The sequence below is a fragment of the Diadema setosum genome, chromosome 10, assembly GCF_964275005.1.
Source record: "Diadema setosum chromosome 10, eeDiaSeto1, whole genome shotgun sequence".
Taxonomy (NCBI): Eukaryota; Metazoa; Echinodermata; class Echinoidea; order Diadematoida; family Diadematidae; genus Diadema; species Diadema setosum.
In genome coordinates this window covers 4,945,631-4,963,924 of record NC_092694.1, presented here as the reverse complement: position 1 = coordinate 4,963,924, position 18,294 = coordinate 4,945,631, and the positions used below count along the sequence as shown (strand labels likewise).

The 18,294-nt window shown below is 36.2% G+C and overlaps 1 protein-coding gene across 1 annotated transcript in view; it reads right to left on the bottom strand.

The window, feature by feature from the left end:
- The window catches only part of LOC140234433 (scavenger receptor cysteine-rich domain-containing protein DMBT1-like), a 144,913-nt gene that overhangs the window by 68,797 nt on the left and 57,822 nt on the right, over window positions 1-18,294 (bottom strand). Inside the window, 1 exon segment of the mRNA XM_072314478.1 lies at window positions 2,518-2,522. Coding sequence (XP_072170579.1) covers window positions 2,518-2,522 — 5 coding nt within the window.

Here is an 18,294-nt window from a genome sequence, read left to right as displayed (position 1 = left end):
TTTACTCTTGCACAGCTTGAGAGATAAGAGATATTGGTCTTGTAAGAATGCAATTAAATATAAACAATTAACAATAGACAGTTTTAAGATAAAAGAATGAAAACGAACTATATAATTTGATTTGATTTGATTTGATTTATTTCTGCTTAATTCCGTTACATCAGATATGATTATGTACATGTCATTTATGACAAACAGTATATCGACACATAGTTTTTAGTACAATTATTATACAAGACAAATACAAACAGCTTATGGAACTTAAGCAGAAGCATATAAGCATATAATGAAAAGCTTATTTCATTACGTTGCAGTAATACAATATTCGCTCGATAAAAACACCTAGTTGGTTTTCCCTTAATAGCCTCTTGTGTAATTATTCTATACTCGATGATTTGTTTTGCTTCAAAGAAGCTACATAAGTGAAGATAAATGTGCTCATAATTGTAAAGACAATGTAAAGATTTTTTTAAAACTGGTCCTACCTTCATACACTGTGGTAACTTCATTCTCACACATGTCGTTATAGTCAGGACAGCAGTCCTCATAGCTTGTACAAATACCGTCACAGTAGCAGCCGCCTGAGGATACGTAGCAATTCAAGCTGTGATCCACATCACAACAATGCCCTTGGCATGAACCTATCGTCGTGATATTTGTGGTCGCGAGGGAGAGAAAAACACAAAACGTCACTGTTGCCGAAGAGAAGTACCAAGGTACAAGTCCATGTTGTGCCGTTATAGTTCTTAAAAGACATGTCTGCCTACATCTGAAAACGAAAACTAGCATAATACATATTTGTAATGGAAATCTACGAGAAATATTGATCTAGTCTCAAATGAATATGGATCATTGCAATTTGATCCTATAAGAAGGACGAAAGATAGGAAAGCACAACAAAATACCAAGACTTTGTTGTTACAAATATCATGCATCACTGAATAATCATTAGTTTTTTCTCTATTTTTCAGAAACGAAATACATCAATCACTTACAGCGGAAGGGATCACTTTATGTTGGAGACATCAAAAAATATCATCGAGAACGACACTTGTATGTGTGCGTGACTCTGTGTGTGTGTCTATTTCACTATTATCCTCGTGGGCTATATTCTGCATGAGCTTCACATCTATCTGTTTGCACTCACTCTATGTGGGGGGGGGGGGAGGAGGAGAAAGGGGGGAGAGGAGGGGGGAGGGGAGGGATTCTTCCGCGCAATCTCAAAGACAATTGACGCATACGTTACCTGTGGCGTAATCTACCAAACTATGTCAAGAAACAAAATTCATATCTTATTTCTATAATTCTTTTTTTTTTAATCCATTCATTTTGTGGCATTGTGTGCATACGCAGACATTACATCATATTATCAGTTTGCTGGAGATAAAATAAAACAATTAACTTGACCTTGAATATTACTAATGTCAATGTATGTGTAAAATTAGACGCTTTGCTCTATATAGCAATTACAATCATAATTTTCCCCTTCCACAGGGTGTTTTATCTCTTTATGCGCCACGTTCGCACCTCCGACTCAGTCGACGGCGTGCCAACTTATATTCTGCTCAACAAACAAAGCCGCCAAGACCTATCGATAAACCGCTAATTACTGCTAATCCCGCAGCACAATGAAAGCGTTTCTTGTGCTCTTGTTCCTCTCGTATACGACTTGCATTCTATGTGGTGGTTGAATATCAAGCGATGTTCCCAACTAGATTTGCTCGTACATTCTAAGTTTCTGTCACGGTTTTATGTGCAAAAGTCATGCCTTTACAGTAATGTAGCAACTGGTCATTCAAAAGAAAAAATGAAAATAGATTCGTCATACAATTTATATCGTAACAAAGCGTGGCATTCCTCTTTGACTTTGCCTGCTATTATGCCCATCTTAACAGAAATTTGTGGAAGTTATACAAATCGGAAAAAACAGAATTTTTTCTCAAAGCATGACTACCTTCGTGTCTTAGACCCCGTTTACAGTGCGAGGCTCGGCCGCGGCCGAGTATACATTCATTTCAGTGAAAACGCGCAAAAGGCCAAATGCGAGGCCAAAATTGGCCCCGCATTTGGCCTCGCTCTGGAGGTGGTCTCGGCCGCGGCCGAGCCGCGGCCGAGCCGGCCTTTTCTCAGTGTAAACGCAAACTGGGCCAAATGCGCGGCCAATTTTAGTCTGGCTTCCAAACCCTCTGCCTGTATCTTTCGCTATTTAGGATATTAACCCCCTCAACGTCGAAAACTAGTATAGTTTGAGGTGGTTTTGTCCTGCAAAGGAATTTTCCTTCGGCAAAGGCCTTTGCCAGAACGTCGACTTCGTCGCCACGGAATTCAGTTGGCAAAGGGTCTGAAAACCAGACAATACCAAATTGCGTTTCTTTACACGCAGAGCGCAAGGTTTGAATCAAAAGCGCGGCCGAGCCCAGCAGTGTAAACGGACAAAATTGCGAGGCTCGGCCGCGCAATTGAGGCCGGGCTCGGCCGCGGCCGAGCCGTGGCCGAGCCCGGCCCCGCACTGTAAACGGGGTCTCAGAATAACGTGGCACACAGGGGGTTTCCACCATGGCACATAAAGAGTTATTTATACACATATTCAGAAAGTGACATTTACAAATAATTTTTAATACAAAACTGAATAAGAATTAAATAAAAATTCAATCATCGATAAAAAGTGGCCTACTACACTTATACGTAATACAACAAAAATTCGTTAAAGGAGCTGTACAGTACTGATTGGGGTGAGGATTCATGTTTTGAACATTCCTAATTAAGATAATGAGAAGCCTCTTATGAAATATGAAAGAACAATTTCAAAAATTATCCAATGTTTATATGATGAAAATTGGTTTTCAAATGGCTGAGATATCCAAAAAAGTGACAATGATAAAGGTGACAGGTCACGCCTTTTTGTTAGGATCTGTGTTTCGCCTTATTTTTTGATATCTCAGCCATTTCAAAACCGATTTTCGTCAAGTAAACTTTTGATACCTCTTAGAATTGCATGCTCCTTGACATCTCATAGAGTGGTTTCTGAATATCTCGCAAAATGTTAAAAGCCAAATCCTCACCTCAAACAGAACTGTACGCACCATTTAACTTTTTTACAACATTTATATTATTCTCTCTTTTTTCAATTGGCACAAACAACCCTAAAAACACTTTTGATATTATATGATTTTGATTAAATGTACAAAAACACTTCATAAATAAAGCCCATTTTTTCACAAAATTCTTTTCTCTACAATTCATTTGACTTATACATTTTTCCATCTCAAAAAACATTTTATCTCAGATATGATATATGTTTGAATGACGGAACAGTCTTTTTTTTTCAATTTCGCCGAAAAAAAAAATTATCTTCTTATAACAATCATCATACAGTTTAATGCACTCTTGTTGAAACCATAAAGTCCGAATAGCTTATGTTGGTTTGTAAATACAATTTGTTTATCTATCTTCAGAAGTAACCATCGCTCAAACTTATTCCATATATTGTTTGAATAAGGACATAGACAAAATATATGAATTAAATGGTTTCCTCACAATCATTACAAAACGTACACTTTTTATCTGTTACAAAAGCAAATTTCAAAAGAGCGTCTTTCACATAATATTCTATTCAGAATATGAAATTGAAACCACCTCATATTGATATCAATACTTGATTGAAAAGGAATTAAAAAATATAAAGACCATGTTTCTTCATCAAAATTCAACATACTCCTCCACTTTACAAAACTGTTACAATGTTTTGACGTGTGTCTTAGAAATGTTTGATAAATATCAGAACCTTTCTTTACAAAAAAAAAAAAATCATAATTTTTGGCCTGAATAGTCTTTGTAGCATTCCCAACAATTTACTTTAAAAAAAAGATGGTATCACCATCGATTTCGTATGTATTTTATTGTTGTATTAATTCTTCATTGATTTGTTATTGATTCTTATTAATTTCCAGGTATTTTATCGTTTTTTAATATCTTGTATATCTTATTTTCATTCATCTATAAAGTATTTCCTTGTTTTCCGATCTTTTAGGTTTCGTTTTGTTTTTTCTTCATGTATCACAAATCTGTTTCAAGCATAATTGTGCGGAAATAAAAAAAAATCAAGGAAAGTGAAAATAATCATCTATTTCAATAAAGTGAGAAAACTCAATTTGCATTGACTGTGGACACAAAACTTTTTTTGAGCCACCTTCCAGTTGGCCTCAAATGTGATGAATTCCGGCCAGGTGATTTGCTTTCTTTTCAAGATACTGAATTTGCAATTGGAAGACTTGGAATTATTACTTTTTTTTTCCAATTCTATTTTTACTTGCCTTCATTCACTGTAAAAGCCTGCGTCCCTACACACATAATTGCAAGCTTTGCTTATAGGATGTGAATACAATGACGATACAACCATTCATTAGCATAATGTGCAGTGCAGACCACCATTTCCAGCTTGATAGCACCGTCTTTTAAATTGCATGGTCGTTGCAGATGTAGGAATACTACACTTGTATCAACACTCAGAGCTGTAGTCCGGCAACCATCATGATTATTACTACTATTAGATATCAATGTAATTAATCGCTATTATTGAAGCTATTAAAAAATGATATAGACTCTAACACTTTCATCACTAAAGTAGGATATAAGGATTATAATCATAAAAATATATGCAAAAGATTGTCATTGTTTAAAAAGGTGCATTTTTTGAAGTTACATTCATATAGACTTGATTAAATTAAAAAAAGGCGCAGATGTGGTTTTTGAAGAAAAAAAAAATATTTTCTTGATATTTTTCAAGGCTTCCCAACTGAATGTAACTATAGATGGCATTCAGTTGGTACGGACGTTCACGTGACTTCAAAGGGATTTTCATATATTTATCATCTTTCCATGCTGATCACAATACAATATATCTTACCATTAAGCGGGGGTGTAGTTGATATTCCAATATTTGGGTCTACTGTGGTAACCGAATCAGTCACTGCATTTTGAAAAGAGACAAGAACAGATATAATTCCTCAATATGTATTTTTTTTCTAAAATTACTCAATCTTGTCACCCCGCAAGGATCGAAAAATTGAAAAATAATCATTTCTTTTTAAAGGATAGAGACGGAATGTCTGTAGTCAAAGAATAAAAACAGAAAGAAAAAAAATAAGTTTTATTACTATTTCCGAAGAAATATGCAGAAGTTTTGACAACGACATTGTGTTGTAATAATTTAAGTCGGAAATAAAGAGAAATCATAAATGTATAACTACCATATATAGCATTGTCCCCTTTCTTGTTTGACTTGCTGTGCTTGCAAATAAAAAAGTCACATGAATAAGTAAGCTTAATTGAATTTACAATGTGGGGAATAATCTTCGTGATAGTACAAATGCCATTGCAATCAAACGACAGCATTTGATATGCCCACTGTACAATATTTTAATAGTCCATAAAAAATATTTACATGTTAAGCAAATAATCAAGGTTGGTAAAGGTAATTGGACAAACTATCACTTCCGAAGTGATCTTTATGTAGCTATCCTCCCGAAGCGCAGCTCCGAAGCGCGGCTGAGGAAAGATAGCGTACACATTCAGATCGCCGAGGAAGTGATAGTTTGTCTCATTGCATGAAAACAAACGTTGATTAGTTGCCTCATTTTCCACGTCTATATTCCCTTTTTATTCCATAACTGAAACCCTTTTAACTGTCTACACAAAAAAAAAAAAAAAAAAATGATATGGACCACTACAGAATGGGGACGAACAGCAGAGCCAGCGGGGTTGCAATGTAGTAATACACTAATTACAAATACATGGAAACTGCAGAACTAACGTTTAAGTCCAGCTAGAGTCTAAACCTATCCCAAATAGGTGTAGATATTTTTAAGGCTTATATATAGCTTACGTTTCCTTACCAATCATGTTGCTGCTAAAATCGTCGAACAATCTGAAGCACTAACGAGGCAAAATTCCAACAAGGTAACTAGGCTACGTACACGCACGGTAACATACGAGTCAACATTAGACGCAACTGGCAATTACAACAAATTTGTAGACCTAATTACCGCGCACCGCAGCACCGAAATAAAAAGGCGTTACACTCGGACTATCACTTGACCTATGTCAAAGGTATAGTCCACAGTGTAAGGCACTTTTATTTCGTGCGTACTCAAAACAGTTAAAATAAGTGCTCACACGTTAGGACTGTGATGGCTGAAGATATCAGCGAAACAAAAGGGACTTTCACTATAGAATTTAACGAAATTTCTTCCCATGTGTTGGGCAAAACTACGCTTTAAGAGCTCTTGACCAATCCTATAGCAAGATTCTAGGTATGTGGAATATAAGTGGTATATACCTTGTTGGCAGGATCCCTGAGAAAGCACAATGTCATCTATGGCAATGTCGCCTTGGTAGCCACTCCCAGATACACCTTCCAAGGTAATGTAGAATGGCTGGGTGTAATTGTCAATGGGAACCTGGTGATGAAAAACCAACCAAACAAACAAACAAACACAAAGTGACGTTGCACTTTCTTTCTTATAAGAATGTTACATAGCCTTGATATCTCAATATTAACATCGCATACAGGTTTATAACTAAAGGGTATGATTGTAAAACTTCTTCTCCTCATAGGAAGCTAACAATATTTCTCTGTAAAAAAAAAAGAAATAATAAATATAAATGATAAAAGGTGAAGTATAACGTTTCCTGGGAGCTAAAAATAGCTCCGTTTACTTAACACTTAACATACTTAAGATTTATCAGGATCCAAGTGCCAACACTTCAAAGAAGAAGAAGAACCAGTAAGATTCCTAACAAACAGACTATCAAGCAAGTGACGCACATTATAATTATTTTACTAGAGATATTGAATTAACTTAATGTTAACAGCGATTGCTATCAATAACGACTGTTATTTGTGACATAATTTGTGAGCCTGTATCACAAAATTAACATAAAATTGCCTACATTGATTTTAGTTAGTAGATTCTAAAAGAACAGACTTTCAGCTTTAAAATGATGTATAACTCAATCCAGATAGACTCTCCTAACTTATCCGAATATTGGAAAGAAAGCGCACACTCTGAAAACTGGGAATTGAGAACAGAGGTTCTGAAGTATAAGGTTTATTCAAGTGCTTAGACTTTACATTGCTTGGCGATGAATGGAACAACAAAAACAAACAAACAAACAAATAATATGATTTAAACCACCAGAGCAACAACAATTAAGAGATTATCTGATTAAAGATAAATTACATTAAACATCCTTTTTAAACATTCTGTAGATTACTAATGCCGACATTCAAAGCAGTAGGATTATAATGATATGTTAAAGTTGCTACACTTGCTAGTGATGAGTATGGACAGTGTTTGAGAGAAATGGAAAGATGAATATATGAGGCACACCTGATTGCATTATTGTACCAAAAAGTGTTTGAAGAAAACGGCAACACAATTTTCTCTTAGTTTTATTATCCCAATCATTATAATGTAGAAGACATCCTCTTTCAGAAAAATACGAAAAACTGAAATAGGCTAGGTTGCACTTTTTGTTGGTTTTGCGATGCATGGTCACATTTGGTATCTACTTCTTCTTCTTCTTCTTCTTCTCTCTCTCTCTCTCTCTGTCTCACACTATCATTTCAGGGCTGCAAAATTAGTGTTGAAATTGAAACTTGATAAAACATTTGTTTTTTCATGTATTCATATATGAAAGTACATTTTGAGAAATGTCCCTGTCAAAACTTACCTGTGCTTCATACCACGCGTTTCCGCTAGCTCCAGTCAGTGAGAATATCACGTCATTTGAACGTGGTGTTGTTGATGCTGACTTGTATACATTCAGTGAATTAATCGAGCTACCGTACATATGATACCAAAATGTCAGACATTGAGGCCCGTAACGAAACTGAGCTGGACTCGTTAGGCGTGCGTCTTCTCCATGAAGACGTGGAGATGTCTCGATGTACATGTAATATCCGTCTACAATTTAAAGTCAACATAACAAAAACATAAATACACTAAAGCGAACACAGTAATTAAGAGCCAGATATTAGAATGAAGTCTATTATTTCGAATGTTTATCATTCCGATGGTTCGACAACCCGAACGATTTTTGAAATCCAAAATAAGACAAGGCTCCTTATTCTAAAGACTAGTTTATCCTGGCATATAACCGAAGTTCGTTATTTTGATTATTCATTAATTCGAAAATAAAGATGATATTGACTTGAAGATTCAGAGACTTGATGGTGCTATCGAACACAATATACGTAAATATTGCTCGGGCATCATTATGCTTTAGGTGACCCAAAATGTAATATTGGAGTTGATTTTGGCCTTGGTCCAGGCCAATTTCGAGCCCTGACATATTCTTTATTTTATCCAAAATCAGATTCTGTTCATTGTTTTTTTTTTTTTTCATGTGTGTAAAACTATGTTCCATCAGTGAAAGGAATATGCAACAGAAAATGAGGATAATGAGATAGTTGCAAGCGGGTTGTTTTTTTTTTTCCAGAAAACAAACAAATCAGGCACTTACGGTAAAGTGCAATGGATAGAACAAAAAAGACAATCAATACTGGATGTGCTTACAGCCGGTTGTATGGTCCCCGCTTGGCCCGGTTTGGTACGACGAGGTTTGACCATAATTACGGGACCAATCAAAGTCATCAGAACGTGACTGTTGCCAGCCACATGTACCGTATTCAAAGTCACAGTCAATGCTGCTTTGCCCTGAGAGATAGCAGTGTAGAGAAATCAAGGTCATTTTTTTCTTCTTTTAACAATTTCAGTGACTTTGCTACCTCACTTACAATATTGTACGACAAAATATACCGGGTGTTCCCCCCCCCCCCCTCAAAAAAAAAAAGCGGAATGGTGGATTTTTCAGTACCTTGCGTCCCAAAAGTGATATATTTTTGACATCATCAGAAAGAGCATATTCCTCAGAAGACCATGATACCAAAACCATTAAATTTGGTTGAGTAATCTTTATTCTACGCCAATTTCTGTAAATGCAGTCATTTTCAATTTTTTGCGACTTATGAGATAATGATTCGGGTGCGACACGCGTTCCACACGGTGAATTGTGTTAAAAGCCCGTTGATCCATGTCAACAAAAGATACAGCTTTCATATTGGAAAACACACACACACACACACACACACACTTTTTTTTCCTGGCCCGCGCCCAATGTGAAAGCTGTATCTTTTGTTGACATTTATCACCGAGCTTACACAGTATTCACCGCATGGATCGCTTGTCGCACTCAAATTATTATCTCATAAGTCGTATAAATCCGGTGAAATTTGAAAATGACTGCATTTACAGAAATTGACGTACAATAAACAGTACTAAACCAAATTAAATGATTTTGGTATCATTGTCTTCAGCGGAAGATTTTCTAATAATGTCAAAAAATATATATATATATATCACTTTTAGAACGCAAGGAACTGAAAATCCACCGTTCCGGTTTTTGGGGGACACCCGGTATAACTAGGAATTTCTAAGACAACGCAATATTTCAGCCATAAACACTTGAATTATTTTGTCTGCATGATAACTGCATGTTACTATGAAAGGGGTAGTTGGGTGCTTATCTTAAAGTGATTATCAGGGAAAAAAGTATAATTGTTATCAAGAACATGTTCCAATATTATTTACTTACCGTTCAGTGGTGATGTTGTTGGTTGATAATGTCCGTCCGTTCTGGGATTTAAATCAGTTACTTCTAAGTGAGAAAAGACAAGGATAGAGAAGCTGTCTCAAACCAGTCCCTGTCTCAGACATTACATCTTACAAGTCTAATCCTCCTTTCATGTTGAAAACTAGAAATGTCGCTTTGGCGACTGGTATGCCTCCGCCATAACGCATGATTCTCCTAATAGGTCTAGATAGTACATGTGGACAATGTGTGATTACATTTTCACAAAATTGGCAAAATATTAAAACGACAAGTTTGTCAAAAATGTGTTGAATATTCACCTCCCTTGACCTAGGTTTAATTGGATGAACAAGAGAGCATGTATTTGGGGATTTAAGGACTTTAACTTGACTTTGACCCATTCATACATTTATGCATTGAGTAATTTTTTGGGTATGGAGAAAAGTGCAATTTCTGTATTGAATAGTAAATTGTTACCAATTTCATCTGGCCTTTGACCCTAAAATTCAGAAGATAATCACTGTTAGGCAGAACATGCATAAATATGTAGTAAGTTTCAAGATAACTTATGCCACTTCCGAGATATGGAGGAAAAAAAAACTTTCCAGAGAATTTCTATTAGGTTACACATGCATACACCAAGTGAAAAAAAAATAATCCTGCTGGCATTGCATAAACATGAGGGAAATAGTAAAATTTTTAGGTGTTGCACTTGACCTTTTACCCCACGAACCCTAAATTCTCTAGATAATCACTGCCAGTCAGTACATGTATATATACTATGTTCCGTGCAGATACCTTGAACAATTTCCAAGGTACGGAGAAAAAAAAATGAAGTTTCGATATTTTTACTTGACCTTTCGACGTTTGACCTTTGACCTCATGACTCAAACTTTCACCAGAGAATCTTAATTGGGTAATACATGTATACACTAAATTTCGAGAAAATATCTTCAGGCATTGCAAAGATATGGTGGAAATAGTGAAATTTTATGTATTTGACCTTGACCTTTTGACCTTTGACCTTAAGCATGTGCACCCAAAAATTGAAAGGCACAACTTCACCCCCTAATACACATATATGCCAAGTTTCATTAGGATACCTCGACAGGTTTTGACAGGTACCCTGTCCACAAAAATCATTACGGACGGACGGACAACCCGAAGACATAATGCCTCCGGCACCACTTCGTGGCGGACGCATTAAAAAAAAAAAAAAAAAATCAGAGAAAAACAGCTGGTCTCTCAAGATGTTACAGAAGGTCCAACGAAGAATACGTAATCTGACTTCATACGCTATCAAAATGTCTTGTATCCTTTACACACATGAAAGTCAGAAGAATAGTCCTTCAGTCGTTACGATTCTTGTCGTAGTAACAAAGGCATGGATATTTTCACGACATAACAAACAAGAATTCACAAAATTTCAGTTTTGTTGACATAAACGCATCATAGTAACATTTGCAGCTGTATGGTAGCATTCCACACACCTTTGGTTTCTTCTTTCTCACCTAGCCTTGACCTAAAATCAAGTCAGGTAAGACCAAATTATTTTCCTCGATGGAACATTAAATTTGCTTATTTATTTACGATTAAAAAAGAGGTTTAACCTTTGGTCCAATTATTTCAAATATTGTTCGTTGGTATATTGCTTTTTTTCTTCAATGAACCGTTTTCTTAACGATTAACAAATGAAACGAATACTGAAACGTGCCTTTTGATTTCCTATTGATGCTTTTAAATCATAAGCAAAACGTACCCTTTCTTCTCATAGTGTACACTAAGAATTCACCATGTTGCTCACTTCAGAAGTGAAATATCCTTATCTTTAATAAGACAAAATATATAAAGAAAACTTGACATCCTCAAACACCTCTTGCTATCCTATCATCAACTTTAAGACAGCATCGTGCTAGCCTTATTGTTTTCCTTTTTTCTAAAAAAAAAAGATTAAAGACTCAGTTTTAAAGTCAGATGGTTATGCCATTTTGACTGGACTTCTTACAAAATACAATTATGTGGTGATTGCAAGCATAAATGTGGTACAGATTAAGCCTTCGATTTATTTACCATTCTAGGTTTTTCTAACAGACGTTAAATGTTCATTAGATTACAACTGAAAATGTACGCATTTATTTATATTTTTATTTAACTTACCGTTGACTGGTGGTATTGTTGCTTCATTATCAATGTCGACTGATGTAATCGATTGGGTTATTTCTATGTGAGAAGAGACGATGACATAAACATTAATATTTCTCAAACCATTTGCTTACAAAAAAAAAAATATAAAAAGAAAAGAATACTGAATCACTTTAACCTCGCAGGCCTTGAGGGATGAGAAATATTGGTCTTGTTAGACAGCAATTAAAAAGAAAAATAAGAACAGACAGTTTTATGATGAAAGAATGAAACAAACTATCTATGAAGAAACATTTTGTAAAAGCTTATTTCAACACGGTGAAATCATTCTACTAGAATATTCGCTTGATAAATATACAAATTTCGTTTTCCCTTAGCCTCTTCTGTAATCATTTTAAACTCGGTGATTTCTTTTCTAGAAGCTATAAAGTAAAGAAAATAGTTTTTATTATTGTAAAGACCATGTACAGATATTTTTTTTTTCAACTGGTCCTACCTTCATACACTGTGGTAACTTCATTCTCACACACGTCGTTATAGTCAGGACAGCAGTCTCCATAGCTTGTACAAATCTCGTCACAGAAGCAGCCGCCTGAGTAAACTTGGCAATTCAAGCTGGGATCCACATCACAACAATGCCCTTGGCATGAATCTATCGTCGTGATATTTGTAGCCACAAGGGAGAAACAAAAATACAAAACCTCACTGCTGCCGAAGAAAAGTACAAAGGTACAAGTCCATATTTTGTCGTAGTAGTTTTGAAAAAGACATGTCTGCCTACATTTGAAAACGAAAACTAGCGTAATACATAATTCGTAATGGAAATCTATGATTAACATTAATTTAGTCTAAAATGAATATGGATCATTGCAATTCAATCCTTGCAGTAGGGTGACAGAAAGAAAAGCACAACAAAATCCGAAGCTTAGCAAAATGATGACTTTCTTGCTATAACAAATCACTGAAATGTCCTCAGTTCTTTCTCCATTTTTTTCAGAAACGAAATACATCAATCACTTACAGCAGAAGAGATCACTTTATGTTGAAGAAATCAAAACATTGATAGCGAGAACGACGCTTTTATGTGTCAGTGACTGTGTGGGTGTGTGTCTATTATCCTATTGGGCTATCAGAATTTCTGGATGTAGCTTCACAGCTATTTGTTTTCACTCACTGTAAACTGATTTTAACCCTAAACCAGGCCAGGCTTTTGTAGCCGTTCTGTAAGGAGCCGGGCCCGGGGGGAGGGGGGGGGGGTGGGGGCAAAAAAAAAAAAGGGGGACATACGTTACCTGTGGTGAAAGAACCAAATTTCATATTCTATTTCTATAAATCTTGGGGTTTTTGTATTCATTGATTTCGTGACATTATTTATCTATCAGAATCATAATTTTTGGTCTAAATAGTCTTTATAGCATTCCCAAAAATGTATAAAAAAAAGATATCAAAATCGATTTCTTATGTTTGTTACTGTTTTTAAAAATTTCTTATAAATTGTTGTACTGTTTTTATTAATTTCTAGGTATTTTATTGTTATATCAATTTCTTATGTATCTTATTTTCATTAATTTATACCCCTTAAATTAATTCCCTGTTTTTCGATCTTTAGGTTTCCCTTTTTTTTTTTTCTTGATTGATAACAGATCCCTTTCAAGCATAATTATGCTAAAATAAATCAATTTCTGTCAGGGAAAGTGAAAATAATCTTTTTCGATTAGGTGAGAAAACTCAGTTTAAATTGGCTGTGTACATAAAAGTCACGTTTTTGAACCACCTTTGGTTAAGCCTCAAATGTAATAAATTCCTGCTGGGTGATTTCCTTTCTTTTCAAGATACTGAATTTGCTATAGACGTAAAGGAAAATGTAAAGACTAGGTACTATCATTTTTTTTTATTTTTTTTAATTGCCTCCATTCACTGTTTAGAACTGCGTCCTGACACGCATAATTGCGAGCTTTACTTTACGACGTGAATGCAATGACGGTACAACTATTTGCACAAACAGCCGTCTCGCGCATGTGCAGTGCAAAACACCATTTTCAGCGTAATAGCGCCCTCTTAAGCATGGCCGTCGCCAATGTCGCCAACAACACTTGTAACAACGCTCAGGGCAGTTTTTTCAGTCCGGAAATCATCATTGTTATTACAACTAATATCAATATTATGAATTGCTATGATTGAAGCTATTACAAAAAATTATATAGACTCTAGCCCTTTCATCACTAATGTAGGATATAAGGATAAGATTATAATCATACAGCAATATGCAAAGGATTTTTCTTATTGTGAAAAAATTGAACATTTATTCATTAACATTCTTACAGACTTGATAAAACCGAAAAAGTGTGGCTATGGTTTTTGAAGACAAGAAAACATAACGAAAAAGACTTTTATTGTCTTGAAAGTTTTCAAGGCTTCCCAACGGCATGTAACTAGATGGTATCCAGTTGGTACGGACGTTCAAGTGATTTCAAAGTGATTGTCATAATTATATTTATCATCTTTCCATGCTGATCATAATATAATATATCTTACCATTAAGCGGGGGTGTAGTTGATATTCCAATATTTGCGTCCACTGTGGTAACCGTATCAGTCACTGCTATTTGAAAAGAGACAAGAACAGATAAAATTCTTCAATATTTTTTTTTTCTAAAATTACTCAATCTTGTCACCCACAGGGTTCCAAAATGTGACAAATAATTCAATTGTTTAAGAGGATTAAGACGGGATGTCTGAGGTCAAAAAATAAAAGCAGCAAGAAAAATATAATATAAATGTTTCCGAAGAAAAAGGCAGGAGACAGGACGACATTGTGTAAAGAGAAATCAAGTGTATTGATACCATATGGAATTATCCCCTTTCTTTTTTGATTTGGTGTGCTTGCAAATAAAAAGAAGTCACATGAATAAGTAAGCTTAATGAATTTCCGATGTGGTAAATAGTCTTCATGGTAGTACAATTGCCATTGCAATCAAACGAAAGCATTTGATATGCCCACTGTACAATATTTTAATAGTTCACAAAAATTATTTTGTTGGCAAAGGTGATGGGACAAACTGACACTTTCGAGGCGATCTGGATGTAGCTATGTTTCCGAAGAGCAGATACGAAACGCAACTGAGGAAATATACCGTACACATTCAGATCGCCGAGGAAGTGATATAGTTTGTCTCATTGCCTGAAAACAAAAGTTGATTATTTGCTTCATATCCCACATCTATATTCAACTTTTAATGCAAATCTGAAACCATTTAAACTGCCTATTAAAAAAAAGAGGATATGGAACAAGATGGGGACGGACGACACGATACAGCTAATGGGATTAGTTAGACTAAGTATAAAAACATGAAAACTGCAGATCTAACGTTTAGGTCTAGCTAGAATCTAGACCTATCCTAGATAAACACCGATGGCGCCACGTTTTCAAAAGTAAAGGGGGCAACTTCCGGGTTTCATAAGCAAACAAGCACAAAAAAGGCCTTCAGCGCAATTTTTGTTGCCACTTCCGGGTTTCTCCAGCTGACAAGAAAAGAAAAAAAAAAGGGTCTGCCTGCAAATCTTAACGCGCTCACACTTCAAGATTGCGACCTATCATCGATTTCTTTCCAGGACACTCACGCACTTCGGGGATAAAAAAAAAAAGTGGGGGACAAACTGCCGACACCTTATGTATTCCTTTGTATGGTGCAAAAAATTTGGAGGGGGGCCAGAGCTCCCCCCCCCCTTCCATCGACCATGATAGGTATAGGCATTTTTAGGGCTTAGGCTACGTTCCCTCATCAATCATGTTGTTGCTAAAAACGTTGAACATTCTGAAGCCCCAAATTCCAACAAGGCTATTAGACTACGTAGCTGGCAATTACAACAAATCTGTAGACCTACTTTAATACTGCGCACCGCAGCATAGAAATAAAAGTGCATTACACTCGGACTATCACTAGACCTCGGTTAAAGTTATATAGTCGACAGTGTAACACACGTTTATTTGGTGCGTACTCAAAACTTTAATTGATTATGCGTTAGGACTGTGTGAACTGAAGAGATATGAGAACAAGGCAAGTGCCATAATGTGTCTCGCCCATTCGCGTATAAGAAGTTGTACGCGAATGGGATATAACAGATTAAAAAAAAAAGAGATATAACAGATAAAAAAGAGATATAAGAGATAAAAAGAGATATAAAAGAGTAAAAATTTATGGCAAAAAAGAAACGAGCCATAAAAACTTAACATTGAGCCCTTAAAGTTTGTGACCTTTGACTTTGTGGTGACCATCCACTCCCCAAGGGACATCTACCATCCAAGTTTGGTAGCAAACGGACCTATAGATCAAAAGTTATCACCCATAATAGAAATGCACCATAAAAACTTAACATTGGGCTCTAAAAGTTTGTTGGCCCCTGCCTGTGACCATTGACCATCCACTCCCAAAGGGACATCTGCCATCCAAGTTTAGTCCCAAAAGGATTTATGGATCAAAAGTTATGACCCATCATAGAAACGTGCCATTAAAACTTAACATTGGGCTCTAAAAGTTAATTGACCCCTGCTTGTGACTTTTGACCCTGTGGTGATCATCCACTCCCCAAGGGACATCTACCATCCAAGTTTGGTAATAAACGGACCTATCGATCAAAAGTTATGACCCATAATAGAAACACGCCATAACATTGGGCTCTAAAAGTTCGTTGACCCCTGCCTGTGACCTTTGACCTTGTGGTGACCATCCACTCCCCAAGGGACATCTACCATCCAAGTTTGGTCACAAATGGAGTTAGGGATTAAAAGTTACGACCCATAATAGAAACGCGCCATAAAAACATAACATCGGGCCCTAAAGTTCATTTACCACTGCCTGTGAGCTTTGACCTTGAGGTGACCTTCATATAATGGTAAAATGTGAAACTTTGTATGACCCCTATCCCTCGAAGTTTGATTGCAATTGAAGCCCAGAGTAAAGGGTTATTAAAGTTTTTGTAGCGTTACGGACAGACGACGGACGGACGGACGACGGACGGACGGACGACGGACGGACAGACGCCGCAGGCGATCACTCATACCCCTTTCATAAACTCAATAATGCGGATAATATCCGCAACATTTGGTCGTAAAATCGGAGCGGGGATAGAATAATGCGCATTATTTCGACCCTTCTATTATCCGCATAATAGCAGCAGCGGGACCAGATTTTGAGTTTATGCGGATAATTGCCGGGGTGCGGTCAAACGTCACCTGTCTCTCCCGCAGGAGGGACGTGTGCAGTCACCATGACGATTATCCGCCTTTTCCAGGACGGGCGCTCGTAAGAATAATGCGGATTATTTTCAGAGTTTGTGAACGCATTTTTTATTGAATTGTCCGCATTATTCTTATGCGGATAATAGGAGGATGAGTTTATGAAAGGGGTATTAGTCTCCCCTCACCTACGGTGGGCTCGACAAAAGAGGGACTATAACCATATCGAGTGTAACGAACTTTTCTTCTCAGGCGATGTGATGGGCAAAACTACGCTTAATCAGCTCTTTACCAATCCTATAGCAAGATTCTTTGTTTGTGGAATATAAATAATATACCTTGTAGGCAGGATCCCTCAGAAAGCACAATGTCATCTATGGCGATGTCACCTTGGTAGCCACTCCCACATACACCTTCCATGGTTATGTAGAATGGCTGGGTGTGATTGTCAATGGCGACCTGGTGATGAAAAACCAACCAAACAAACAAATACAAAGTGATGGTGCACGTTTTTTTTTCTTATGACAATGTTCCGTAGCCATGATTCCGCCATAACATCGCACACAGATTTGAAACTGAAAAAAAAAAATTGTATAATTGTTACAAAAAAAAAAAATCTTTTCCACGTCATAAGGAGCTAAATTATTTCTCTGTAAAAAAAAATTAAAAATTAAAAAAATCAAAAGGTGAATTATGACGTTTTTCGTGAGTTCCCAATATCTCAGCAAATTTGATACAAGATCTATTACGATTCTACTGCCAACACTTTAAAGAAGAAGAATGACCAGTCAGGTTTGTAACACACAGACTATCAAACAAGTGACGCACGTATGTTTTACAAGAGAAATTGAATTATTTTTATGCATGTTAACAGCGGTGTAACAAAAAACGACTGTTATTTGCGACATAATATGTGACCCTCATCACAAAACCAACAAAATGTGGATTTTAGTTAAGTGTAGATTCTGAAAGAACAGACTCTGAGCTTTACAATGATGTATAACTCAGTTCAAGTGGACTCTCCCAACGTATCCTAATATTGGAAAGAAAGCACACTCTCTCAAAACTGAACCGAGAAAAGAGGCTCTGAAGTACAGGGCCTGTTCAAGCGCTTAGACTTTACCAACCCGTGCTAGCTGTGCGATGAATGGAACACCAAAAAAAAAACAAAAAAAAAACACAAAACAAACAAACAAAATATAGAATAGGATGTTAACCACCTGAGCAACTATGATTAAGGGAATATCAGATTAAGCTTGTATC